Below are 27,982 nucleotides of genomic sequence, written 5' to 3'. Positions count from 1 at the left end.
TGCCTTGATACTGACTGGACTGAACCTCTGAACCTGTAAGCCTGCCCCAATTAAATGTTGTCTTTTATACAACTTACATTGGTCATGGTGTCTGTTCACAGCAATAAAACCCTAAGACACAGACAGGCTTCACAAGTCAACTTGAGATACATCTTTTAGTTCCAAAGGAAACTCCAATTCTCCAAACTCCAAAAGACAGTCTAACATATCCAGAAATGAGCTCACCTGGACTAGAGGGGTGCTGCTGGCTGTTAGATAAAAGCCAGCCTTCCTTGGGAACTTGTAAAACTAGTTCCCATCTCCCCAAAGGAGTCATGTCCCTTACCTCTGAAGGAACATAGTCTATCTGCATGTGAATGCTCATGAGGAACTCCAGGCTTCTTCCGTATCATGAGTACCTGTCACATACTTCAGAGTCCACACGCCTTCCCCTACTCTAACCCCTCCAGCTCATGAGTGTCCCTCTCCCAGCTACTCATTCTCCTTACAGCCTGCTACTCTTGCCATGTCTCCCTCCCCCACCTCACCTCACTGTGTTGTCTCTACTCTCTATCTCCTGCTGTTCTCCCCTCTTGCACAGAACCTAGCCAGATCCACTCTGCTGGCCATGATTATCTACTTCCTTCTCTCTCTGCTCTGGACTCTTCCAAATTCCTCTGAGAGTTTGCTTTCTTATATCTATAATAAAAACATTCCCCTTCACCATACCATGAAGCAGTCATGCCATCAATGAACATAGCTTCCAAGTTACAACATCTATGCGGAAATCCCTGTTTCCATGTTGAAAACATAGTTTTTAGTAGCTTACCTGATTTGAAAATGTGCGAACATCAAAAAAAGCTATAATGGAGCCATATTCACTAGACATCATGCACGCTGAGAGTGTAAGGTTATCACAGCTCAGTGCCAGATGATGCACTGGGAATTTCATAGGAACATTCAAGCCTTGGATTGTGTCAACTACAGAAGTAAAAAAACAGAGCAGAAAACACCATGTAATAAGCACAGACATAATCCTTCAATCAAGTCGACATGAAACACATTTTCATCTATGTAAACATATACCTTTTGGGTACAGATAAAAGAACTTGTCCTAAGAACTGCCATTTTAAATTCAGACTCTATTTACCTATAGGGTGAAACAAAGTTCAAGTTCCCAGACCCTGGAGAACTGGGAACTTTCTAGAAGCTGACCAATTCCATCTCTAAGTAACAATAGTTACCCAAAACATAATGCCTGTTCCTAACAACAGAAAGGACAGATGAATCTTATTGGTTGAGCAAAAAAAAAAAAAAAACTCACATGCAATGGCAGTTGATAACAATGAGACACTTGGAAGAGTCCCTAATCCAAGAATCCAGATCGGTAAAAATCTCAACTGTAACCTGTCTCAGATGCTTGCGGTTTTTATGCTTATAAACCCTGCTGATTCAGTCCCTACTCAGGGTGGCGGCCAGAAGGAACAAGGCTTCTGAGTCCTTGTCTGGTGGCTCTGATCCTCAGTGACTCTGCTTATGTGTGTTAATATAGAAGATTTTTCTGTCTCACCAGCCCACTGGTGCATTCTCTCCCTTTCTCCTGATGCAAAATGGACATGGTGTAACAATACCTTGGATGCCTAGTTATAAGAACTCAGCTTAACTCTGCTATAAAGTAGGTAATGCTGCTTTAAATATCCCAAGACTCTTGCTGTTGCCTTTGCTGAAAATGTTTTTGTGACAATGCTGTAAACACGCATTTCTATCTCTGGGATGATAATCCTGGACAGTTTCTCAGAGCCCAGTTCAACTGAACAAGAGGAAATTATGGCAAAACAGTAAGGTTCTCTTTTCTGTCATCTTAGGGGAGCAGATCACAGAAACAACAGCAGAGCTGGGAAAAAAAAAAAGAAAACCAGAAAGGCTTTTAGTACTCTATCTGGAAGTCCCCTGCAAGGCCAAATGAAATTATAATTTTGACATCAGAATTGAGTCTTGGGAACGAAATTCATTGATTAGTATGCCACTGTGGCCCCAGCTCTGCTTCAAAATATAAACCAAAGAGAGCACTTACCAATTTTATTGGGATCATCTCCAGGTTTGTTTTGGATAAGAAGGCTTTTAGTAGGAAAAACATTCAAACCATTGGTGCCACCAGCAAAGAGCATACCGTACTTATTGGATACGGTAAGCACACTCGAGCGATCCTTGGGCAGCTCTTCAGGAGAGTCAAAGATCCTCACTTTCTTCAGTGCTCTAAACTGAAAGTCCTGATTGAGAATAGGAAACAGATCAAGGAAGAAATTAAATCATGTCTATTATTATACTCCATAAACACAACTTCAGCATAACAAAAATACATTTATAACCTTGAGGCCAACAATCTTCTCAGATTGTCTTTGGTGGTGCAGGGCATAATACTCATTAACATTTGCTGAATGAGCTAAATAGAGAGGGCTGGAGAGAGGGAACGCAATGGTTAAGAGCACTGCCTGCTCTCCCAGAGACACTGGGGTCAATTCCCAGAACCCACATGGCAGCTTACAAGTGTCTGTAACTCCAGTTCCTAGGGATCTCATACCCTCAAAAACTGTTAATCTGTAATCACTTCGTTAAGCTTTATCTGTATCCCCTACCACACTCCCCTCCAGATTAGGGTTTTAGTGAAAAGAACGTGACAGCTACAGAGAAAATGTATTTCTATAGAGCCTTATGGGATGCTTCATAAAGGGTGTCTAGCACACTCACACATACTAATTTTCTTGCAGTCCATGTTTAATGGATGTTTTCTAAAAGATAGAGTGAAATACCCCTAATAATGTATTTATTTTCATTTTATTAATATCGGTGTTCTGCCTGCATATGTCTGTATGAAGATGTCAGATCCTCTGGAACTGGAGCTACAGACAATTGAGTGCTGCCATGGGGTTGCTGGGAATTGAACTCGGGACCTCTGGAAGAGCAGCCAGTGCTCTAACCACTGAGCCATCTCTCCAGTCCCAGTACTCTTCATCCCAGGTGAATACAGTGGGCAAAAGTTCACACAACTTTCCCCATGAGACCACACTATCCGTTCACAGAGGAATAAATCATCTATCCTTTTGGCTATTATGGTTCTAATAGTCATGACTGTACTACATGACTTGGTGGCCTTTATGTGGAGGGCCAGAGTGATGAAGCAACACAAAAGGAAAAAACAAAAAAAACAAAACAAAAACCCAAACCTCTCCTTGGTTCTAAGATCTCTACCCCAACCTATCTGAGAAACATGAGCCATGCCCATTAGGGGGCTCAGCACAGGGACTGACTCAAGAAAGAGCCTCTGTTTCTAAGTGTGATATGGAACACTCTCCTGTGTGCATTTTAGTGGCTCACTGTTCACACAAATGTCTAACACTCATTTCCAGCTGTCTACGGTTCTCTGCCTCTCCATTCTGCCGGATTATATAAGTCAACTGTTAACACAGTATAATACAGTATTCAGAAGTTGTGGCATGGGGGGATCACGTAGGTTCACTTGCCTTCCCTTTCGTCTCATGACTTCAAGCTGATTTCCAGTGCCAATTCTGTTCCTACTAACTAGGGGTTTTGAAGGCAGATGGTGTTTCTTAAGTAGTCTGGACCACCTTCAAGTATAGAGAGAGCTAAGAATTAAGTGTCTCAGCCAACTGTGGTTATATACACCAATAATCCCAACACTTGGGAGGTGGAGGCAGAGACATCAGGAGTCCAAGACCAAGAGCTACCTTGCTTAAAACAAGAGACCATGCCTAAAATGTAAGAGAGATTTAAGGCTTTTGCCACGTGACTCTGGATAATTTACTTTCAGAACTTCAATTTACTCCTTTTTATAAGCTGGTTGTAAGGGCTGCAGCGATGGCTACAGTACGTCTCACTCAATAAATAAGAATCGTTTTTACCCGTAAGGAGCGACCAGCACATGAAAGTAGCTAGGATAACTCAAGAGGCGTGGGCAAACCCACCCAAGAACAGGTAACCTGCGCTTGGAGGGAACTCACGCTCGCGACACGCAGAGAGCTGCAGACTCTCTGTGAGGCGAGCTGCAAACTGTAGGAGCAGCCAGGCAGAGGCGGGGCTCCAAGGCAACTCCAGGACTACCACAGGCAGGGAGGCCCCGGCCAGTCTCTAACCTTCATCTCCCGCTCGGGGATCATGGCATCCATCTCGTCTCCCATCGTGCCGCCTTCAGGATGTTCAAATAGGGGCTGCTACTGCTACCGCTACCGCCCGCGGCCTTTAAACGCGGCCCAGGCCGCTCAGGCCTCAACTTCCTTCCCTGAGCGCCAGCGGCGCGCGAAAGATGCGCGTTTCCGGCGCACGTGACTGACGTCACCCAGGCCGGTTTGTAATGTCCTCGGAGGCAGCAGAGGGCTTTTCGGAAGTCGCGCGCTTGCCAATCCACAAGGTCCCATTGGCCAGTTCCGGGGAGAGGGTGTGGCCACGAGGTGCGCGCCAGCATCCGCTTTCCTTCAGATGCAGCGTGCACAGGCTCACTTTTTAAGTTTCATTCTTAGAGAGTAGCACGCTTTGCCATTCGGAGTCTCTCGAGACTTCCCGGTAGCACTTAAGCGGCAGGGCTCTTAGACGCTTACGACTTAGAGAACTTAGGAATTTTGAGAGTTTCCAGGAAAGAGCGGGCCAAGAGCTTGAGTTAGCGGATGGACAAAAGATCGGTTTTCAAGGCAATCGTTTCAGACCATAAGCCATACCCACTTCACATCGCAAAACAATCTGTGCTTAGCTTTGCTTTGCAGTATCTCGTTTAGCCTACAAGGTTTCTAGTCACCTAGGGGTTAAGTAACTTTAGTAGAAACCCCGCTGCGATGGTGCGTGGCTATCTGAGCTCTTGGGAATTAGAGGCCAGAGGATGAGGAATGAATGGTCTTCCTAGACTACATAGCGATCTCTAAATACCCTGAGTTAAATGAGACCCTGTGAAAAAAAATTTTTTTCCACACAAAGCAGTCAAATTACCCAATAGCTTTCAGCCAGAAGGGCTTAAGATTCAGATCTGAGTATACTGACTGATGTTGAAGAAATTTCTGGAATAGAATTATAAAAGTAGAGGTTCCTAACTTGGAGCCGGTGGTGGGTCAGCTCCAGAGGATGCTTTCTGTCAGGTGCTGTCTCAGCAAGTTGCATGTGTCCCAGATCTCTTCATTGTAAAATGATAAAAGTAGACCTGAGTCTGAGGTTTAATCAGATGAAACCAACTCTCTCTCTGGGGCATGGGAGACCCAGGACGCACTCATTTAACTGGTACCTGTTGTCTGCTAGCTCTTCTGAATTTACTGAGCCCAGGACTGTCCCCAAGAAACACAAAGACATTGATAAATTCCTCTAATTTATTTCAGTCTGCAGGAGACCATATCCCACCCATACGTACACATGCACACAATAATGGCATTCACCCAAATCTACCTGACAGACATCTTTTAAGTCACAGGGTCAAAACCAGACTTGGCTATCCCCATACTGCTGGTTACACCAGTTACATTTGGTCTTTTTCAGAAATAAGACAGCTGATGTCCCAAAAAAGCTAAGCCCTTAACTAGAGAGGTTAAGAACCCTGCAACCAACAGGCACAACTTGAAATATATGCCAACTTCCCCATTAAAGGGTTATTCTTAAGCCTATCTTCCCAGATTGATCCACAGACCACGGAAGATGGCCTCCTAATTAGAGAGCCTCTTTCTGTACTTTGTAGAGGTCAGAGGCACACGCCTTTATGGAGGTGGTATATAAGCCCATTGAGCCCGGCTGACGCTGCCTTCCTGTCACAGAAAATAGTGATACAATAATGCAGTCTAAGGTTCCAGCCCAGTAAGAGAAGGAATGGAGGCAGAGATGCTAATCTTAAAAAAAAAAAAAAAAACAAAAAACAAAGGTGGGGTAAGGATAGATGGGATTTTATATTTATAGGAAGGAATGTGGGGCTTAAACTTTAACTTTGCATTTGAAGCAGCTCCTTAGGCTGAAAATCAGCCAGTCATAGCTAAATGGCTCTTCTCCTGAACTGAACTGGTTGAGACCAGAGGATGAACTGGAGCTAGCCATTCCATGCCGTTTGCCTCACTCTCTCACGTTGCTGTGGGAACAGCACCCTGGGTACTGGACTGTGGAACACTAAGGAGCCACAGGAAAACCGCACTAGCTCAATGCTTCCCTGTCTTTTTCCACTTAAGAGATTTACAGAAGCTCCTCTGACACTTGCCAAGTCATGAGGCCAGCTGGAATTCTGGAACTACACAGCACTCACCTCTGGTCTCATCCCTTATTTCCTAACATCACACTGTCACTGGCTGGGTGTGACTCCCCAGCAGACATACATTTCACTGCTGGGTTCCGGACTTGTGGCATAGAGCAGGTGCTTGATAAATATGTTTGATGAGTGACTGTATCTTGTTCTGACTGCCCAGAGTGAACAGTTCCAGAACACACACAGTCAGGGGCAAGGCTGAGAGTCCCCACTTGGGTAAGATGGGCCACATTTGATACTTTGCTGCAGGAATTCTTGGATATGATTTCTGAGGACCATCAAGAAGCTGTAAGGAAGCCAATCTGCAAAAGCCTTACTAGACTCACATTGCCGACTTGGAGGCCCTTAGGAGGATGAGTCCTGACCCAAAGTGTTCAGTGGAGATTACACCTTCCTCAAGGATCAGGCTGAGAGATAGGGCCCCCTGCCCTTTCCTTTGACCAATGCAGTTTAGAGCAGGGCTCCAGTCCACACTCGCTGATGGCGCCAACAGACCATCAGTTAAGCAAGGCACTTAACCCCTGAGGCCAGCAGAGAAGTGGAAGGCCTGGCCCAGCTAAAATCTGTCAGGTGACCTCCATCTAAGCCCCAGGCTCCAGGTCTTAAGGGAAGTGAAAAAGGGAGCTAGGAGTTGGACATAGCACACATGGAGACAAAGCAGGAAGACTTAAAGCTTGTAATACATGCTCCATAAATAACTGCTGAGGAAGAGAAGGGCAGAACAAGTGAAGTGGGAAGGTAAATAGCTAGGTTGGGGGCACTGTGCAATCAGCCTGTTTCTCTGTTTGAAGTTCAACACTTGTCTCCTTTTCTACCCTGGTGCCTTCAGCATCCTCCCTGAAAGTAGGACTTCCCCACACCACTGTCCGCACCTCTGCCTCCAAACCCCTTCTACTGCCCTAGCAAGGGACAGTGTAGTTCCACTGTCCCTCTGAGCTGTCGGTAAAGGTGTGGTTCCTTCTGGTTCCTCTGCAGGACCTCAGAGGTTGTTCTTTTCTCCCCGCCTTGTGTCACACTGCTGAGAATGGGCAGGGACAAGAACCAAGGGGAATCAGTTGTGTCTCTAGGCACTGGGTGGCTGTTGCTAGAAGATCCAGCAGCACTGGAAATGTGTCCCTACGACACTAGGGAGCCCTGGAGCTTTGTGCCTGTTCTAGATCTTCTGAGAGTCGGAGAAGGGGAGGGACCCACCAGGGCCGAACCTGCAGCCTGAATTTAGTTTAGAAACCTTGAAAGATGAACAGACCGACAGGGCCCTCTTCAAACACGGGAATGGGGTTTGCAGCCTTGCTACCCTCTCTGTTTTTTTGGTTTGATGTCAGCCCTTCTGTGTAGAGAGGGCAGGGCAGCAGGGAGCAGAGGGGCCTGAGGCTCAGAATTCCCAGCCTCATTAAGTCAGGTAACATGTGCTTCCATAAAGAAATGGAAATGAAAAAGAAAATGAGTCCACTGGGACAAAACACATGAGACATCACAATGAGTGGAGATGGCAGAGAAAACAGAAGGGAGAGGCAGGGACAAGGATGGCAGCCTGGAAGGTCCAGGTGGATCCTCAAGGCAGGCTGGCAATGTCTCTCTCTGGAGGTGGGCCGGCTGGCTTTGGGCTGCTCTCATTGGCTTTTCCTTCAAACATCATGACCCTGGATTGGAGATGAAGAAAAGAAAACAAAAGGATTAACACCCCTCCTCAAATACAGAAAGCACCCCAGCCTTCCCTCTTCAGGGTCCTCAACAGAATGCCCCTGGGCCCCTGGGGGAAGGGCCAGTTGGTGATCCTACTTCATAGAAGAAAAAAAAAAACAGGCACAAAAATAGCAGTTGGGGCTCCCCAACCCCAATTGCTCAGCCGGTCTGAGGTGGAAGAAAGGACAACCATCTACGCCTACAGCTTCCAGGCCATATACCTTCCCTATCCAAGCTGTCAGGAGAAGAGTGGGCTGGGCCAGAGCTGGGCCCCAAAATACTATCAGATCTGTTTTAAAAAGTCCCCATTGGCCACTTGTGGTGGCCCACGCCTTTAATCCCAGCTCTTGGGAGGCAAAAGCAAACAGATCTCTGTGAGTTCAAGACCAACTGGGTCTACATAGAGTTCCAGGCCAGACAAGACCACACACATAACAAAGAGCCTATTGCAAAAAAAGAAAGGAAGAAAGAAAAAGAAAGGAAGGAAAGAAGGAAGAAAGAAAGGAAGGAAAAAAGAAGAAAGAAAAACTCTAAGAAAGAAAGAAAGAAAGGAAAAAAGAAAGAAAGAAGGAAAGAAAGGCTCTATTTCCAAAACAAATCAAAGCTCTGCTCCACTGTGCTACAAATCCAGTCCTGGGGAGGAGACAAGGTAGTGTCAAAACTCAGCCTTTCTGGAAGACTGCCTACATTTCAGTGCAGGCCTACTACTCCCAGGACTACTGACTCAAGACAAACACTCAACCTGTGCATGTTTATATACAAATGGGCACACCACAAGCTCTGGCCACATTGGAACACGGGCTCAGAAGCCAGTCTCTTGGCTTCCTTGGCCCTCGACAATCACCTCGAATGAGCATGTACGTGTGTGTGAAAGCCAGAAGCAATCTCAGGGAGCATTCCTCGGTGCCACCTCATTTTATTTTGGTGGTCTGGAACGTGCTAAATATGGTGTCTGGCCAAGGCTCCACCTGTATCCACACTGTAAATGCTGGGATACAGCCACCATCCCAGCTTTTGCTGTGGTTCTCGGAACCAAACTCAGGCCGTGCCATTTACTGACTGCTATCGCCCAAGCCAAGCAAGCTCCTGCATTAGTGAGAGGAATAGCCATAAAGCTATGTTTGCCACCAACTGTGCACTAGGCTGAAATCATCTCGTCTCACTGGCTCTCAGGACACTGATTCATGTGTTACCATCTTCACTTTCAATGGAAGACATTGAGAAGCAACCAGGAGCCATGGTAATTCTGGCTCGTGAGAGCTGGAGGCAGGATTCCAAAGCTAAAGTCAGACTGACTTATACAGTAAAATACGCCCCCCCCCCCCACACACAAATGAAACCAAGTTCAAGGACAAGATAACAAGATAACCTGCCCATTAGAGTCCTTAAGGAACAAGGGTCAGTGTCAGGATTCAAACTAGAACTGACTGTTTTAGAAAGGGAGGTGGTAAAAGCCATCAGAGATGGGTCTCATATAGCACATGCTGGCCTTAAACTGACGATATACTGAAACTCCTATCCTTCCTGCATCTACTGCCTTAGTACTAAAAATATAGACGGCCTTAACATGTCCAGCTGATTATAAACTGTCCACTCGACAATCAAAGGGAGCAAAAATATGCTTTATAAATGAGGAAACTGATATGGAGAGATGGCTCAGTGGTTAAGAGCACTGACAGTTCTTCCAGAGGTCCTGAGTTCAATTCCGGGCAACAACATGGTGGCTCACAGCCATCTGTAATGGGATCTGATGCTCTCTTCTGGTGTGTCTGGAGACAGCGACAGGGTGCTCACATAAATAAATGAATAAATGAGGAAACTGAGGTTCAGAACATGTTGACCATAGGGATAGACAATAAAATGGCTGGAGCATTTTCCTACCATGTATGAGGCCTAGATTTGATTCCAAGGAAGTGATCATAGTCAGGTGTGATATTGCACACCTATAATCTCAGTATTTGGGAGGTTGAAACAGGAGAATTGCCATGACTTTTAAGGCAAGCCTAGGCTACATAGTGAGTAACAGGCCAACCAGGGTTATCTGGGGGTACACGGTTAAGACACTGAAGACCCTGAAGACCCTGTCTCAAAACTTGGGGAAAAATAAGAATAGATTTGGTGCTGTCACCACTTTGGTCATTGATTGGTGAAGCCTCCAATCTTGGGGTTGCTGTGCACCCCCAATACAGGCTAACCTCTCCTAAGGAAACTCTAGCTCCTCACTCAGCAGGGAGCACAGTGAACTGTCCGCCCACTAGGAGATGGCTGAGGTGTCCTGAGCTGGGGCCCTCTTTCCCACAGGATGCCCTTGCCTTTGAGACACCATGAGGTGAAGAGGTACTCACAGCTTGAGGACAGCTGACCGTTTGCCCAGCATCATGTTCACAAAGTCTCGGTAGGAGATGGTGTCACTGACACCCCCTGTCACCTCCGAGATCATCTTCTTCATCTCCAGATGGGTCTTGGGGACTCCCAACTTCTCCATCATCCTCTTTAAAGACATCAGATCTGCCAGGAGGAAAAGCAGATCTGTTGAGTGGACACAGGACCCTGAGGCCCTGGAGGGAGCCAGGGATGGGCCACTGCTGCACACACAATTCTCAGTGACCGCCTTTCCCTGCAGAAAACAATGATGACTCCCTGGGGAGACAAGGATGAGCCCTCCTTGTTTTCCTAAGAGGCAGTAAAGGCCAGCAGGTGGGGGACCTGGGCTTCTAGAGTCAGATGGGCTGAAATCACTCTTTGTTCTTTTTGACTGGGGGGTCCTGGAGAGGACTGCTTCAGCTCTCTGGGATGACGGGTGGTACGCGTCTACAATCCCAGCAGTTCAAAGTCTGGGGCAGAAGGATCACTGCACATATTAGGCCAACGCACATATTGGGCTACATAATGAGGAAGGCCTAGGGAGACAACTCAGTTAGGAAGCGGCTTGTCGTACAAACATGAGGAATGAAGCTTCAATGCCCCAGAACCTAAGTAAATATTCAGGCACACTAGCACAAGCCTACAATCACAGGGTTGGGGAGACTGACAAGGGGACCCAGCCTGGCCAAATCAGTAAGCAAAAAAAAAAAAAAAAAGGAGGGGGGGAAATTGAAAAGACCCCTGCTGATGCTGACCTTTATCCTCTACATACAGCTATACTCAGGTGTACATGTATATGTGTACCCCTGCCCCCCACACACAATCAGTTTGAAGGAAAAAGAGAAAGGAAGAAATGGTTGGTTGTTAGGCTCGTGATAAATGAAATGCTGCCCCAGCAGGTGTTCTGGGATAGCCAAGGTGCCTGGGAGTGAGCCTGACCCCAGGCATTGAAAGTCAGTCTTTCTCTGGTACACCATAGTGGAGACCATGGCCACCTGCCACTCCCCCCCTCCCCCCACTGTTCTAAGACTCTCCCTAGGAGAGAAGGGACAGGGAGCCAAAATTACCCCCTCAGAGCAGGAAATGCAACAAAAGAAGAAACTAGAAGAAAAACAAGGGAGGCACCAAAAGAGTCACTCCACCCCACCCCAGGAGCCTCAGCCTGACCTCAGGGCTCCCACTACCATCTGAGGCTATTTCCTGGATACTGTTCACAGTGAACAATGGATCAGTAAAAGAAGGGCGGGAAGGGGCAGATCCCAGGACTGTGAGCAGGCCTGAAGTGGGCAGCACTTGTACAAGATCCGAAGCGGCTCGACTGTGAGTCACTTGGTACCTTTGTCATCCCCACACCTTGATGGAAGGAAGCAGTGTGTTCTGCTGGAGGTGAGAGGCGGTCAGTGTCTACACTCCTTGCCACTACAGGACAAGGGACAACAGCAAACACAAAGCAGACCCTGGGAGAATGAACCAGCAGCACCTTGGTCCAGGAGTCAAGCATCCTCTGCAGGCCTGGTTGGAAGGGAAGCTCTAGGCTCTGGGGTGGGAGGCTGGGGAACCTGTCAGGGAGGCGCACCATGAGGATCCCCAGGCGGAAGAGCTGGGCTAAGAGATGGAAGGACCTAGAGTGGATTTGGCTTTCAGCGGGACAGAAAGATAAAGAATGAAGGGGTCCAAGGAGGGAGAGGAGCCCCTTGGCCCTTAAGTCTCTTCCTGGCAAAGAGTCAAGAGCCAACTGACAATAGAAGAAATGCTGTGAAGACTGCCTGCTGAGACAGCATTCCCCTCCTTGGCAGATTCCTGAAGAGCTGGCCAGCTGTGCCCACAGCCAGGTCGTGTGTGACCCTTGAAGCTAACCTTATCTTACCAGCATACCCTGTTGTCTGTTCTGAGAAAAGACTCCCAGACAAGAGCATGAGCCCTGTTTACAGTCAGAACATGTCCTGACCGCCTAGTGACCTATGTATGGTAAGAATTCTGCTGCCCTATGTGACCTACAATGTTATCTTTTTAGTCCCTGAAGTCTGCAGTGCATGCTCGTAAAGCACTGTAAAATCTCACTTACGGAAAGACACATTCTTCAGATAAGAAGTATGCAAAAACAGTTTTACTTAACCTTTTAAATGTAAACACTGATTAGGCCACCAAAATCATATAGATAGCAATTGCTAAGCAACTCAAACCCAGCTTTCTCTTGGTAGTTTTTGTTTTGTATGAGTTAGTCCCTCCCCCCCTCCCCCCATCCCCTCCACTTCTTCCATTGCTATCCTTTTTCCTATTTTTTATTGTTATTTTTAAGATTATGTGTATATGGGTCTGTGCATGTGAGTGCAGTACCCACAATGGACGTCAGATGGCGCAAAATCCCCAGGAGAGTTACTGTTGTTTGTACACCACCTGATACTGGTGCTGGGAACTAAACTCAGGTCCTCTGCAAGAACAGTGCACACTTTTAACTACTGAGCCATCTCTCCAGCCTGTCCATGTCTTCCCTCCCTCCCTCCCTCCCTTCAAGGTTTTCCGAGACAAGGTTTCTCTGTGTATCCCTTGCTGTCCTGGAACTTGCTCTGTAGACAAGGTTAGCCTTGAACTCAAAAGATCTGCTTGCCTCTGCCTCCCAAGTGCACTTAAGACATACACTACCACTGCCAGGCTAAAAAATGTTTAAAGATGTATTTATTTTTATGTGTATGAGGGTTTTGTGTGTGCTGTGTGTGTAGTGCCCTCAAAGTCCAGAAGAGAATAGATCCTTTGGAACTAGTTATCGGGGGTTTCGAACCACCGCATGGGTGCTAGAAAATAAATCTAGGCTGTCTGCAAGAGCAACAAGCCCCCTTAATCACTAAGCCACCCCTCCAGTGCCCCCTTTTATTTTTTAATGAAGTGAATTTGGTGTGTATTAAAAGGTTTGAATATGAATTCAAACACGGACGGACATTAAGAGAAGGGGGCCATGTCGGAAGACACATCTACAGGCAGGCAGATCTCACGAATTGCAGGCCAGACACAACTACATAGCAAAACTTTATCTCAAAATTAAAAAAGAAAAAGAAAAAGAGGAAGGGGAAGGAAAAAAGGAAAGGGGAAGGGGGAAAAGAGGGAGAAAAGAAGAAAGGAAAGGAGCTGTGGTTGACATGTCTCAGTAGGTAAAGATGTCTGTCACCAAGATTGACAACCTGCTTGATCCCCAAACCCCAGAACCTACATGGTAGAAGAGAACAGATTCCTGTACATTGTCTGAACACATACCACACGCACACAGACACACATGCACACACAAATATGCACACACAAAAATGTAAGTAAATAACAACTCATTCTGAAGTTGTCTTTTGCTGTGTGAATCAAGATCACAGTCCTGCCAGAATGGAAGTCTCTCCCCAGCATCTCCTGATGCCAGGGTCAGGCAGCCTAGCCATCAGGGCAGCATGGGGTGTTCTGCAGTTTCACCCAGCACCCCACCCCAGAGCTGCAGGATTCTATGGCTCTCAGACCTCATCCTCCTCCCCACCCTCCTCCCACCCTCCCCATCCTCCTTCTCATCCTCATCCTCCTCCCCATCTTCCTCCCCATCCTCATCCTCCTCCTCCTCCCCATCCTCCTTCTCATCCTCCTCCTCCCCATCCTCCTCCCCATCTTCCTCCCCATCCTCATCCTCCTCCTCCTCCCCATCTTTCTCTCCATCCTCCTCCCTACTGTCCTCCCCATCCTCCTTCTCATCCTCATCCTCCTCCCCATCCTCCTCCTCCTCCCCATCTTCCTCTCCATCCTCCTCCCGACCCTCCCCATCCTCCTTCTCATCCTCATCCTCCTTCCCATCTTCTTCCCTATCCTCCTCTCCACCCTGGCCCCCATTCTCCTTTTCTGCCGCCGAGGCCTCACTCACCAATCTCGCCTTCGTTGTTCAGGTCAAACTCCATATATTTCTCTGGAAATCACAAGCACACAATGCCATTAGCTTAGAAGCCACAGCTTCCCCTGCAGAGCCCAGTGACTGGAAAGGGCTGACTGAACCCTTGGGGACCCCTTGACACCCTCCCCCAACCCAGGAGTCTTGTCATCTTAGCTGTTGTCTCTGGAAGAGTCAAAAACTTCTCCTGGTAGGCAAGAATTAGCCATGAGGAAACTATAGCATGTGATGTACTATCCTGACAGTCACTGTGTTCTTTTGTGGGTAAATATGTTAGTTACTCCAGCCTGGTTGCTCCTGCTGTACAAGGGCACCCCCCCCCACACACACATACACTAACATAGGGTATGTATGCTCCAAAGATCAGACGTCATGATATTGCTGTATCGTGGTATTGACACTAACCTGCCTTGTGAGATTTGTCTAGAGGATCATGGGGAAAAATACCCTAAAATGGAGATCAGATCTACGATGATTTGGATAACCTTCCCCATGAATATTCATAAAAACTTCTTTCCAGTCTAACAAAGCAAAAGCTCACTCTTTGGAATGTCCGCTTTGCTTAGTCTTGTTAAAACAACTTCTGCTTAAACTGTTTACATCCCTTAACTGAATTATTTATGTCCAAGTGTGCGAGCAGGTGCACGTGTGTACGTGTATATGTGTGTCTTTCATTTGTGAATCCAGAGAGCTCTTGGGTGGGTACAGCGCACACGACCTGCCAGAAGCCAAAGCTGTTTAACTAATAACTAATTCACCACTACAGGCACCCTGTCTCCTCCATCCCACCTGGCTGGCCCCTCAGCCTGGAGTCTCCTCCCAGCTGTGCTGTGGGAGGACTTCACCGTCCACCAGGGACCTGCACCCTGCTGACTCTGGCTTCTCCTTGCTCTGTGCTTATCCCTGCTCCTGTACAGGGCACGCCCACACAGCCCTCAGATCCTGTCCCATGTGGCTCCCCAGGCCTGCAATGGGCCTGGTGCCCAGAGAACACCCATCTGGAGAGCAGAAGAAAGAACGCATGTCTTGAGGACTTTTGTGTCTCTCCTTTTCCAACAAAACTGTTTCAATAGGACTCCCTGCTAAACAACCCTGACCTTACTTCCCAATGACGATGTGAGTTCAGACCCTAAGAGCTGTTGTGCTTCCCAGAGGCCCCCATGAGGAGTGGGCCCTGAATGTCCTTTGCATATATCTCCTGCAGACTTTCCCTGCTCCCTACTCCATGTAAAGAAAACAGACCTAGGTTGAGATCTGAGACTCTGGAGACAGATTGACAAGGGCTTGAATCTCAGCTCTGCCTCAAGTGAGCTATGTGACTCCTCTGCCAATAATCCTGCCTCCCAAACCTGAATTTGTTGGTTTGTAAGTGAGCAATCTCAACATCCACCTCCTAAGGATGGGGAATGGGGTTGGCCCAACAGAGCATGCCAGCTATTGCTGAACAGGGCTTTCCGTGGGCTGACACTCAGCACCTGCTGGCCATTTTTAATATGATTGCCATCTAAGTCCTGGCCAAGACCATCATGCTGTGAACCAGATGAGGCAGCCAAGGCACACTGACAGGTACTTGGCCTTGGAATGGGAAAGATGCCAGCACAGCAAACACTTGGGAGAGGCATGAGACCTCTTAGATATCCTCTGGAAAGTCCAGAGTCCCCATCCCCCAAGTGCATCCCAGAGACAGGAAAGGTGGGTCTGCCCAATCCCTTGTGTGCCCAGGCTCCTCTCCTTTCCAGCCACTGGCAGAGAACCAAGCACCAGGGCCCTGAACAGAGGAACCTTTATACTGCCCTCTCCCTGCGCAGGCTCCTGGGCCCTGTTTTCTTTTCATCCCATGCTGCTGTTGGGATTCAATGGGCAGAAACTCTGCCCCCTTGCCCCAGTGTAGCGACACAAATGTCTATTCTCCGCAGGGGCTCCTGAGAGGCTCCACCAGGGAGGGGGAGATGCACAGACTGTTCACAAAGGGCAGATTGTGTGCTGGGGCCCAGGGAGTGCACAGGGCCTGGGTAGGGAGAGTAGGAGCCAACCTGGGCCACACTGGGCAGCCATGGGACAAAGGGGCAGGGCCAGAGCAAGCCTGCATCCAGGAGCCCAGAGACACAGGAAGGGGAAAGGGCCTGCTCCTGACTCTTTGGGGAGGGGGGAGACTCTGTCTCAAAGCCTGATGGGAAGTGGGGCATTCTAGATGAATCAGAGCTGCAGCACAGTCCTGTGGGGCCAAGGAGGCCTGTGTACGGTGGGTGAGGGAGCAGTCAGCTCTCTGGGAGCTGTTGGGCAGGCAGCCCTGGCTCACCTTTGAAGGCTGCAAGCTTTTCCGGCAGGTTCTCTTCATCACTGTACTTCTGGTCACAGAGGAACTCCTACAAAGGTGAGACACAGTACTGAGACAGGTTTGGGGGTCACCTAGAATCAACCCCAGGCAGTGTTCATGCCAGCTTCCTGCCAACCCTCCAGGCAGATTCACAGTCAGCCTGGTGGTAGAGAAGGTGTTCTCTGCAGTCTGGGAGCAGGGCTTCCTAGAGGATCTACTCCAGAAACTGAACAACTTCAGAAACCTGCCCTACGCTGTCCCCGCTGTCCCCAGAACATCAAGCTCCCAGGATGTGGGGAACTGTGAACTCCAGAGACACCTGCCCAGGCTGCCACTCGCTTCTTAGGTATGTCCTCAGCAAATGACCTCTCTGTGTTCAGTGGAGCGTTACCTTCCCCACCAGGAGAGCATCAAGGCTGAACTACTCAGTAAGTCTGCAGGGATAACGTGGAGCCAGGAGTGGCTTTTGAGGCACTAGCTCTGCTCTGGCCAGAGAATGGCTGATTCAGTCAGCCATCTTCAGCCTCTGCCCTTACTCGTCAAATGACGTTAATCCCCATTTCCAGTTCCTTCACAAGCCACAGAAGACAAATATTTGAGTCCTTCAAGAACCAGATGGGTGCCGTGGGCAGCTACGGGGAGGATCCAGATATCAGCGGCCGGATCTCAGGCACACGGACTCTTTTCAGATCTCCCAGCAGCCTTAGGAGGCAGCTGCCATTCCCATGCCTGCTTTGCACCTGAGGAAGCTGGTGCTGTGCAGTCAGAAACCCTGCTGAGCTCCACCATACTTAAGCCGCCTTAAACCACAGCCCTAAGAGATGCACTCTTGGTCTCTCCTCTTAAAAACAAAAAGCTATTCCCACACTTGTGAGGGCAAGGGAGGAGGACATTCAAGGCCAACGTGGGCTATATATCAAGAGTCTGACTCAACAAGAGGCTGGAGAGATAGCTTCGCAGTTAACAGTGCCAGCTGCCCTTACAGAGGAGCTGGATTCAGTTCCTTGCACTCACATGGAAGCTCATAGCCATCTGCGACCCAGTTCTAGTCAGTCTGATGCCCTCTTCTGCCTCGATGGGCACTGCATGCCTGTGGTGCACATGCACGTGGGCAAATACACACACACACACACACACAAAATAAAAATAAATAAATAAAAATAACAAAAAGTATGCTATCTAAGTGCTTGCACCTAACAGGGTGCGGTATCAAGGTGCCTCGGTATACCTTGCTCAGATTGTAGTGAGCTAGGTATCTAACACGGCGGGAATATTCCCATCCAACCTTTTGGAGTCCGCTAAACAGTTTTCTGTGGACCACACTTAGTCCTTCCCATGTTGCCCATGGCCGCACACATTTGTCTCCTCACCCATGCACTCACTGGGCATTTCCTCAGTCTGGATGAGGGACCACAGTCTGGATGCCCACTGTGCTGCACTTAGGAAGCAGTGAAACAGGGTGGATAAAGTTCCCATCCGAAAACCACAGAGTACACACAGTTAAGGGGACTGGAGACATGGCTCAGTTAGTAAAGTGCTTGTCACACAAGCATGAGGACCGGAGTTCGGTCCCCAGTACCAAGTCCAAAGCCAGAGAGGACAGCCTGAGCCTGTAGTTCCCAGCACTCCTGAGGTAGCAGCAGGAGGATCTCCAGGGTTGCTGACCAGCCAGCCTGGCTGAATTGCTAAGCTCCAAGTCTCAAGCAAAGAGGTCAGCTCCTGAGCAAGGTTGACCTCTGGCCTCTACACACATGTGCACACACAGAGGCATGCACACACATACCTAATCACACAGAGATAAAAATGTTCCCAGTGTCATTTCCCACTCAACAGCACCAGCCAGTCTGCACACATCTGGACAGCTCCCTTCTGCTCCTGCTGTTGTGGACCCAATAGGCAGAGATGGCAACTATGTAAGTGGCCTCCATCTGACCCTCAGGAGCTCAGATTCCTCCTACATGTGGCTCCTCCCTGGCTTCAGAAGGGGTCATCTGGCTAACCATCTACCGAGGCCAGCTTTGTGTTATCCTATCAATTGCCCAGCCACTCCTGTTCTGATTGTACAGGTCTCAACCAGAGGGGTCACAGAAGGTGTTTAGTCCACAGGAAACTGAAGGGAAGATTTGTAAGTGATTCTAGTCCCAGCCCCAGGACCCAGCTGGCTCCCCAAGTTTCAAGCAAGCAGGAGCTGGATGCTTTTTCCTAAGAAGCCAGAGCTGTCCCCTTCCTGCTGGCTCTGTGGAGTGGCCCTTCCTCTGAGCTCCCTCCTAAAGCTCTTTGTCATACCCTGCCCCCTTCCATTACCACACCAAGAGGGGAACAATTCATATTTGTTGGTGACCCCAGCAAACCAAGTACCTCTCTGGGTCCTGGATACCTCAGGTGTCCATTGAGGGACACGTTGGGTCAGTGGCTTTCAGACTTGGGGCAGTGAAGACAAGGGGTATTAAGAGGGAGGACAGTCACCGTTGAGTACAGATGCTAACTGGTTCTGAAGTTTAACTTAGCCCACATCCAACTCACTGTTTCATCTTGTCTTGCTCACATCACTGATGCCAGGGGTGCCTACAAAAGTCTAAGCAAAGGGGCTGAGGAGATATCTCTAAACAGTGTGAGGGCCTGAGTTCGGTCCCCAGCCTCCACATAAAACCCAGGTGTAGCAGCACATGACTGTCATCTCAGTACTGGGGAGGTAGACAGGAGGATCCCCGAGGCTCACTGGACAGCCAATTAACCAACCTGATGAGCTCCAGATACAGTGAGAGGCATAGGTGGAGGCCAGGAATATCGGTGCATGCCTTTAATCCCAGCACCTAGAAGGCAGGTAGTCCGCCTAGTCTACAGAGAGATCCAGGCCAGACAGAGCTATACAGCGAGACCCTGTCTCAAACAAACAAACATGCAAGCAAGCAAACAAGGTAAAAAGTGGTTAAGGAAGACACTCAACGGCCTCCATATGCATACATGTGGATACATACTGTACAGGTGTATATGTGCTCACATGACTGTACAGGTATATATGTGCTCACATGCACACATGCACACACGCACACAACAGGCAAAGGAGCAGCATGCGGCACCTTAGGGGAGAGAACCAAAGGGCCTACACTGCTCCCACACTAGGCAGAAGCTCCACCCCACCACAGCCTAGCTGTACCATCCTGCCTTCTACCTCCTACCAGGTAACCATGGCTCAAGGGAAGGACACAGTCCTTGCTCTCAGAGACAAGTCACTCAAGATCAACAGGACAGTCTAGCAGGGCTGGGAACAAGGACAAGGCACTCACTGCAGAGGAGCGCTCTCGCTGGACTTCCTGACTGGGCTCTTACAAGATGCAGCAGAAGTAAGTGTGGCTCGGGATAGGGGTGTGTGTGAGTCGGTGTTTGTAGGGGCCAGGGCAGGGGTGGGTATGAATAGGGGTAAGGGTATATGTGGGCCAGGGTAGGGGCAGGTATGGGTAGGGGTGTGGGTAGGCTGAGGCAGGGGTGTGTGGGTGGGGGCAGGGATGTGTGTGTGTGAGAGAGACCTCCATTACACAGAGGAAGCATTTTTTATCACATATCTCCACCTTACGTATCATTCAATTAATGTGTCCCCTCCCACCTCATTTCCTGCTCCTCCACCATCTTGGCCTGTTTTCCACACTGTCTCCTGTTTGTTGAACTCACTGATACTCCAGCTCTGTCCCCCCCAAAGTGAACTTCCTCCACACATCTGCATAATTCTCTCCCTCACCTCAAGACTTCGATCATAGAGGCTCTCTCCAAACACCTATTTTAAAACAACGCAGCCTGTCCGTGAGTCTGCCTCCACTTCCAATCCACCTGGCCTTACCCCGATTCTTCCGTCCCATGGAACAAACAGGGAAATACCAGCAGGACCATCCCAAGGGTACCTGGAGTCCTAGACTAAATAAAACGAGGGAGAGGAGGAAGCAAGCTGAGTGCCAGTAATCACCTGTTTCCCGACTGCACAGGCACCGTGACCAGCGCTTTACAGTCCCGGATATGCCTTTCTGCTAGGATGGATATAGCCCTTAAAACTGAGAGCCAAGACAAACCCTCCCTTCCTTAAGTTTCTTTTTATCAGACATTTTCTCCCGGCCATGAGAAAAGTAACACACAGATGAGCAGGCACTGTGGCTGGCCTGAAGCAGGCCCACACTCCATGAACGAGTGTTTAGTGAATACAGAGGCCTGTCATTTGTCTCCACCACTCCCTCCAGACCTCTCTTCAAAATAAGCAGCTTCCCAAAAGCTGTGGCTGTGTGTCTCAGACACTGGAGTGGACTCTGGGAACGGATTCATATCGTCCTTTGGAGCCAACAGTGACAGATGTTTGAGCCACCAGAGTGACCAGGGTGGGAAAAGCAGCTGACCTATTCATGTGTGGGTAAGTAACCCTGGGCTGGAACAGCTGTGTCCTTGGCTGGGGGCAGAGGAGACAGGTGTGCAGTCAGGGAGGAAACTCAAAGGCTCAAAGCCAGCTTCCTCTGTAGCTCCAGGCTTTGGATTCTAGGCTCTTGGTCAAGCGCAGCTCAGGTTGCCTCAGGTTCCCTTCCCTAAAGAACTTTCCCCACCCACATCCCTGCTCAGCCTCTGGGGCAAGCTTTGCTAAGAAGCAGCACTCTTGAGCTGGACCTTGAAGCCAGGTTAAGGGATGAGATCGCTGTGGGCCCAGAGAGTGGACTGCCTGAGCTAGTTCACATAATGGCTGTGTGAAAATCCGTGTCAGAAGACAAAGAGGATCCTAGCTATCTCCTAGGCTTACCTTGAGAGTTAGTGTGAACTAGCGACCTGACACCAGTCAATCCTAAATGCTTGGCGGGAGTTTAGCATGCATAGTGTCAGCTTGTCACACCTGCTCCTGAGACCATGTGAGGGGGGAGGTATTGGGGAGAGGTGAGGGTTTCTCATTCCCCCTTCATTTGATAGATCAGATGAGAAACTGGGCAGGGCCGCTGAACTAGTTCATGGTTACGAAAGATTTGCACCTCCCTCAGGGTCTAGATCCTTGGGCCATCCCAGCTTCCTCCTTGCCTCCAACAAGGTGACGGTGGCCAGTGGCCAGGCCACAAGTTTTAGGGAGAAGGAAGCCAAAAGGGGCAGAGGAGGGATTACTGTTCCTGAGGCAGCAGATTGTTCGGGGGATCCTGTCCCAGTGGTTTTTCCCAATCCAACCCACTGTCCCCCAAGATAACTTCTTCAGAAAACCACAAAGGGCCAAAATATGAGGTGACAAATGTGAAGTGCTAAATTGGCTCATAAGGCCCCAGGGGAGGTTTGGGAGGGGCAGAATTAGTGCATGCACTTAACCTCAGAATCCCGAGGGAACTCAACACCTGGATTGTGCTCCTTATCCAATAGCTGGGGAAACTGAGGTCCCAGAGTGACCAAGCCCCTTAAAGTTATAATGGATGGACTCCCGGTGCAGGGCAAAGGGCTGAGAGAAGGATGGGGTGGGATGAGCCTAGCTGCCTGGTGCTCTCCTATACCCTCCATCTACACAGTGCTCTGTGGCTCTGGATGATTTATTTTCCTATACTAGGCCTCACAGTGATATAGACCCTTAATGGCTGAAAATGACTTATATAAAGCTGGCCTTCCTCTCCAGTGTCAGTCACCACCACCTAACCCCGCCCCTAGCCACACCCAGAACACTGTGCAGGAGAGGGCCCATCCACATCCACCTATGCCCTGACATGAGATCATGAAGACCCCCAGAGGAGGCTGGACCCTCTGGATACCACTCCTCAAAGGCAAGCTTCTCTTTGTCCTCAAACTTCTGACTTACAGGGCAAGAGACAACTATCCACCTGTTACAGAGCTGTACTCCCATCTCAGCCCCAGGGGACAATGCTGGCAGCCACCACCCTCGCTCCAGGCTGCCTTGGTCAACAACCTGAGACAAACTAGAAAGTCCCTCTTCCTCTAAACCAGCCCCGTCCTAAATGCTCAGAGACCGGAGGGGTTAGTTTCTGAGGGATTTGCAGACAGTTTGGATGGGGCGGAGCACATCTGCAGTCTCAGAACTGATGAGGCAGAGATGGGAGGATCAGAAGAAGTTCAGGTCTATCCTCAGCTACAGAGTGAGTTTGAGGTTATCCTAGGTAACACAAGACCATGTATCAAAATTAAACCAAACAACAACAACAACAAAAAGCACCAAAGGCTGGTTAGCCCATGCAATGGTGAGGCTCTCGAGTTGCCCTCTATAGCTCTGATTCAACCCCCTTTCTGAATAAGTACACTCACTCCTGACCCTCCAGGCTTGTCTTTTCATATCAGTTACATCGACTGAGGACACAGGTAGACTATTGCCTCAAATGCTTGGGGTTCTGGGTTCCATCCCCAGAACCACCATAAAAAGAAAAGGCTGCAGCAGACTTTGGCTGAGCAAATGCCACCACCCGAGAAGCCAACCATCAGTGGCTAATGTCCTGTGAATGCCAAGGACAGACACACCATGCTGGGATCCTGTGGGCTCTGACACAGTCCACAGGCTCCCAAATGGCCAGGGCCAAGCCACAAATGCCCAGCCTGACACTGGCGAGCAGCAGGAACCTGTAACATGTACCTACAAAGACAACAGGCTCACATTCCCTTCTGGGGCCTTATACGGACACAGTGTCCTCTCAGTAGATGGGGCAGCTAAAGAAAAACACCCAGTGACCACAGGCATAAAGCAGGCCTCACAGAAATTCCATCTCCAGCTGCCCGTGACACGGCCACAGCAAGGTCACAACTGGCCAGACCTGCAAGGGACACTGAATCCCCAGAGACCCACGTGACCCCTTATCTCCATCTCCTTTATAATATATTAAGGGGAGAGCAAGAGAGATGGGTGTCCTCGGTGCCAACAGGCAAGGACAGCCGGGCACTGCCAGGGACACAGGAAAAGGCACACCTGCATAGTCTCTTGGGTCAAGTCTCAAAGGCCTCACGTGGCTGGGAGAGACGGAAAGAAACACAGTCAGTCTGGACTCTCCCCACACCCCAGCTCCCTTCCCAGGTGTTAAAGGAGCAACGGCACAACCATTAGGCACCTAAAGGGACAGGGAATACAAGTGACCTTCATTTGACCCAAGAGGGCTGAGACGTGAGGACGATAGCCAGAGATCCTTATCCTACATAAGCAAGGAAGGCCTGGGTCACTACAAAGCTGAAGTTGCCTGGTGGACTGTGGCCAGAGCAGGCCACCGGTGATGTCTGGAGTCAGACAGACCTCATCTGAATCCTACCTCTGCCCTTTCCTTGTCCGAATGCCCTGGGCAGGTGATTTCATTTCCTCTTCATTATGATGGGTAACACCATCCTTGCCCCTGGGATTCTTTCTGCATGCCTGGCACAGGCATGATAGAGCACTCCATTGAGGTGAATCTGTGAGCCAATACGTGGTGGACCCCAGGCATGGAGTATCATTATGCTCACACCCTTGTGTGTGTTCAAAGATCCAGGCCAATCACAGGCTCCAGCTATAGCCCATCCCCCAGCTCCAGATCATCCGAAGGCCACAGGCACTCCAAGGGGTAGCCAGCCCAGCCACACAGCTTCTCTAGGTTCCTATGGGAAGAAGAGGAAATTTCTCCCATTGCCATATAAGGCTGGGCCTGGCTGGCCTGGGGTCACCTACCATGCCATCAGGGCGTGGGGAATGCCAGCTATGTGGAGGGAGTAGGAGGTACTAGCCTGGTCCAGCTTGCTCCAGTGGTGCTGACACATATACATCACACAGTGTGAGAGGGGGCTGGGTAGCCACGAAAGGGGCCACCAAAGCACAGAGTTGAAGCAAACGTATAAACTCTGAGTCCCACTGTGGCTGGTTCCTCATCCTGTTTGGTTTGATTCAAGGTCTCCGTAGCCCAGGCAGGCCTTGGGACTCATAACCCTCCTAAGCTGCTTTGATGACTAGCACAAACCACCACCTCTGGCTAAATTGTGGCTGTGTTTAACCTCAGGCAATTAACTCAACTTCTCTGAGCTGGCTAGTTTGTGAAATGGGAGTAAGAATACCTGTAGCACACGGTGTTAAAAATGAGCATTCAACATGCCTGGTGCAGCACCAGCACCCCCAGGGGACCAGAAAATGATAGTAGAAACTAAAATGGGGCTCTTGAGATGGCTTAACAGGTAAAGGGACCCATACGATAGAAGGGGTAAACCAGCTCCTGCAAACATTCCTCTGACCTTCACACACAGCCAGAGTTGTGTGTGACACACACACACACTCTCTCTCTCCCTCTCTTATACATGAATAATGTAATGGGATTTTAAAAACAATTTCTAAAGAAGAAACTAAAATGAACCTCTAAAAAGCTGTATCATGTGTAGCCCTCCTGTCTCCTTTCTCCCTCAGGGTCCTCCAGCCCCACCAGAGTGTCCAACTTTGTCCCTCTTATGATAACAATTGCTAAGATTGAGAAACCTTGCTGCTCACAAACAGCCACCCCAGGGTCGGGGAAAACCCCAAGGAGAACTGGAGTGTTGGTCCAGAGAATCTTCCTAGGGCTGAGCAAGACAGCAGCCGGGCAAAACAGGTGGCTGGTCACACAATCCCCATGCAGTGAGTCACAAAGTCATGTCCTGTACGGTTTCCTGCTTCTATGGGGACAACAGGCACTGCTCATCCCAGCCCAGCCCAGCCCCCCAGAATTTACATACCAGGTAGGGCAGAGAAAGGGTACTCTGAAGGAAGACAATTCGACCTGTCATTAAGCCGTGGCTGTAATTACCAACTAGGCTGGGACCTACAAGTAGAGGCACCTGTAACTGAGTCTATCTTCCTCCACTGACTGTTGCAGGGGCTCCAAAGGGGCGGGCCCAGTTGGTATGTCCCTGGCATACCTCCATGCCTACTCCCTATACCTGAAGCCCACACACAAACAAATGACGATGTTCACGACAGCCACCAGCTCTGCACGTCTCTCACACACACCATCTGGCTTAAAAAAAAATCACTACTATTATCTCCTGCTGGCAAAGGAGGCTCTGAAGGGTGAAACAGGTCGATGAAACTCACAGAGCCAGTGCTTGGCAGCCTGCCTCTTGGCTCTAATTCTCGTGTATCCTCGGTGGCCTGTTGTAAGGCGGGAACAGCTGGATGGGCAAGCATACTCCTCTAGGGACCTACACTCTGGATTACACTCCGGTCCTATACCAGCTCAAGCTCATGTGGAAGATCCCAAAATGGGGGCTTGGAGAGATGGCTCAGCAGTTAAAAGCACTGACTGCTCTTTCAGAGGTCCTGTGTTCAAATCCCAGCAGCCACATTGTGGCTCATAACTATCTGTAATAGGATCTGATGCCCTCTTCTGGTGTGTGTCTAAGGACAGCTATAGTGTATCACATACATGAAATAAATAAATAAATCTTAAAGAAAAAATCTCAAAACGGCATCAACAGCAAAGAGCAAGCTCCTGTGTGGCCTTGGCTCAGCTACTTGCCCTCTCTGGGTGTTTGAAGACCTGCAGTGGTTAGATCACAGTTCCCACTTGCCCACTTTCCACAGCATCAGTACCATCAAAAATCAGGTCCTGATAGTCACAGCCAGTCCCCTTTTTGAGCCACCTGTCCCAACACCCCTCATCCCAAGCCTTCACTTGCCTGCATCCCCAAGGATGGGATCAGCATAAAAAGCCCCAAATCTTTGCTCCTTTGACTCCTCTAACTAAGGTTACCTGATGCCCATATCCAGCTGCCTCTGGCTTAGGGTCCTGTTGGTTGTGGGTGGAGTCAGCTAACTCAGAACCTGTCTAAAGGAGTGGCCCAGGGGACTGTATGAGGTCAGGGTCCCAGGTTCCTGTCCAGAAAACAAAAGCAGCCAAGGCTGGGGTAGTGCTGAGGGGTCTTGGAGAATCCACCAGGCATGGGCTCTGAGCCCAGACATATGCACATGCTCCTCTCCCCCCAGACCACGCTATAGAACAAGCCCCAAGGGGAAAGGGAGGGATCGGAATGAGAGGGCCCAGAGCCCTCCAGGAACTCCTGGAGCTTGTGGATGGGAAGAGACACCTATCTAGGTCTAGGCAGTTCATGGAAATAAAGGAATGGGGCTGACACACTTCAACAGGATCCCAGCCCTCACATCCTTGCATCTCCAACGACTTCCAGTGACCTAACCCTACCAGCTCCAGCTCCTCGTCAGCGACCTGGAGCTTGTCACTCTGGGTGTCCAGGGACCAAATGGGCAAATAAGAGGGAATTTCTGGCTTAATATCAATTAGTATACCTCAGCCCCAGATGTATTAATAACTCAAGGGTAGGGTGCTTTCAGAACGTGGAGAAAGTCTTGATTAAGTTCAGTCTCCACTATAAAGGAGAGACAGAGACAGAAAGGCAAAGAGACAGAAGAGAGAGAGAGAGAGAGAGAGAGAGAGAGAGAGAGAGAGAGAGAGAGACATCATGGGCTGTCTTCCTAGTGCTGGACCCCCAAACCATGCAGGCTCCTTGCCTTCCTCAGCCTACAAAGTGACCCTGCCGGTGAGGTGAGACACCAACCACGTCTGAACACAGATCCTGGGAACCCTAAAGCCTCAGGCTTTACCTCTGAGCTTTGCCAGTCCAGGAGGCCCTGACACCGTTCCTTATCTCCTGGGATCTACACGCTCAGTAGCAAACGCACGGAGCTGCTATTGTGTGCCTGGCAGCAGCGGAAGGATTTCTTTCTAGAACTTCCCCAGGACCAGCAAAAAAGAAAAAAACAGTCCCTCGGGCAACTTTTTAAAAAGCTGATGAAAAGAACTGTGTGTTGAGAGGCAACAGGGAAATGCCAGCATTTGCCAGCCAACTCCTAGTGTTAAGTTCTGTGGTCTATGGAGACAGCACTGGCCCTGGGATCCCTTATGGCGCCAAATGCCTTAGATGGTCCCCAGCGGGCTCCCGGGAAGACCCTGCTCGCCAGCCGCAGGCTCCCTCACCCGCCCCACCTCCCTGGTCAGAGAGTTACAAACTTGCAACCGGAGATGTTAGGCAGAGAGCTAAGGGGTGGAATGGACTTACCTGCAGTTGGAGGCCACACGGCAGGGGCCGGAGATGCAATTGGAGGAGACCAGGGATAGGGAAGGAAAGGGCTGATTTTGTCTAGGGAAAGGGGTGGCACAGTGCGGCGCAAGGGACCCGCACGTTGTCCTGCGCAGGGACGAGGCTTACCCGGTTGATCTCCTCCAGCCGCTTCTCCTGCCGGGCTTTGAGCAAGCCGAACGCCTTCCCTCCTGCGGGAGACAAAGAGTCGGCGGGGAAGCGAGGGTACCACCCGGGCCACGCTCCCCCTCCGAGTTCCCGCGCGTGCCGCGCCGCGCGCACAGGTGGCGACCCAGGGACGTCCGGCGCCGGACAGCGCGGGGACAGCAGGCGCCTACCTTGGAACCTGTTGCTGAGTGCGACCGACATAGTACGCGCCCGACTCTGGACAAGGCGAGGGACAACAGGGAGGGAAAGGCGTCTGGTCCAG

At 49.7% G+C, this 27,982-nt stretch overlaps 2 protein-coding genes across 4 annotated transcripts in view; both read right to left on the bottom strand.

Moving 5' to 3' along the window:
* NUP214 (nucleoporin 214) overlaps positions 1-4,268 on the bottom strand; it is an 82,011-nt gene extending 77,743 nt beyond the window's left edge. For all 3 annotated transcript variants that reach the window (XM_080927262.1, XM_080927263.1, XM_080927264.1), the window contains exons 1-3: positions 4,131-4,268; positions 2,054-2,249; positions 809-960 (exon numbers count right to left, since the gene is read on the bottom strand). In XM_080927262.1, coding sequence (XP_080783388.1) covers positions 809-960; positions 2,054-2,249; positions 4,131-4,175 — 393 coding nt within the window. In that variant the 5' untranslated portion in view covers positions 4,176-4,268. The remainder of the gene's footprint in view (positions 1-808; positions 961-2,053; positions 2,250-4,130) is intronic.
* Positions 4,269-7,400: 3,132 nt separating this feature from the next.
* AIF1L (allograft inflammatory factor 1 like) lies at positions 7,401-27,982 on the bottom strand. Its single transcript, XM_080927429.1, has 6 exons — positions 27,891-27,982; positions 27,682-27,743; positions 16,516-16,582; positions 14,193-14,234; positions 10,288-10,450; positions 7,401-7,899 (listed from the first exon to the last, which is right to left on the bottom strand). Exons 1-6 carry the CDS (start codon positions 27,919-27,921, stop codon positions 7,812-7,814), a joined length of 453 nt encoding a protein of 150 aa, XP_080783555.1. The 5' UTR covers positions 27,922-27,982; the 3' UTR covers positions 7,401-7,811.

This window comes from Micromys minutus, assembly GCF_963924665.1.
Source record: "Micromys minutus genome assembly, chromosome: 13".
NCBI lineage: Eukaryota > Metazoa > Chordata > Mammalia > Rodentia > Muridae > Micromys > Micromys minutus.
The sequence above is the reverse complement of the archived record's forward strand: the minus strand, read 5'-3'. Positions and strand labels throughout refer to the sequence as shown.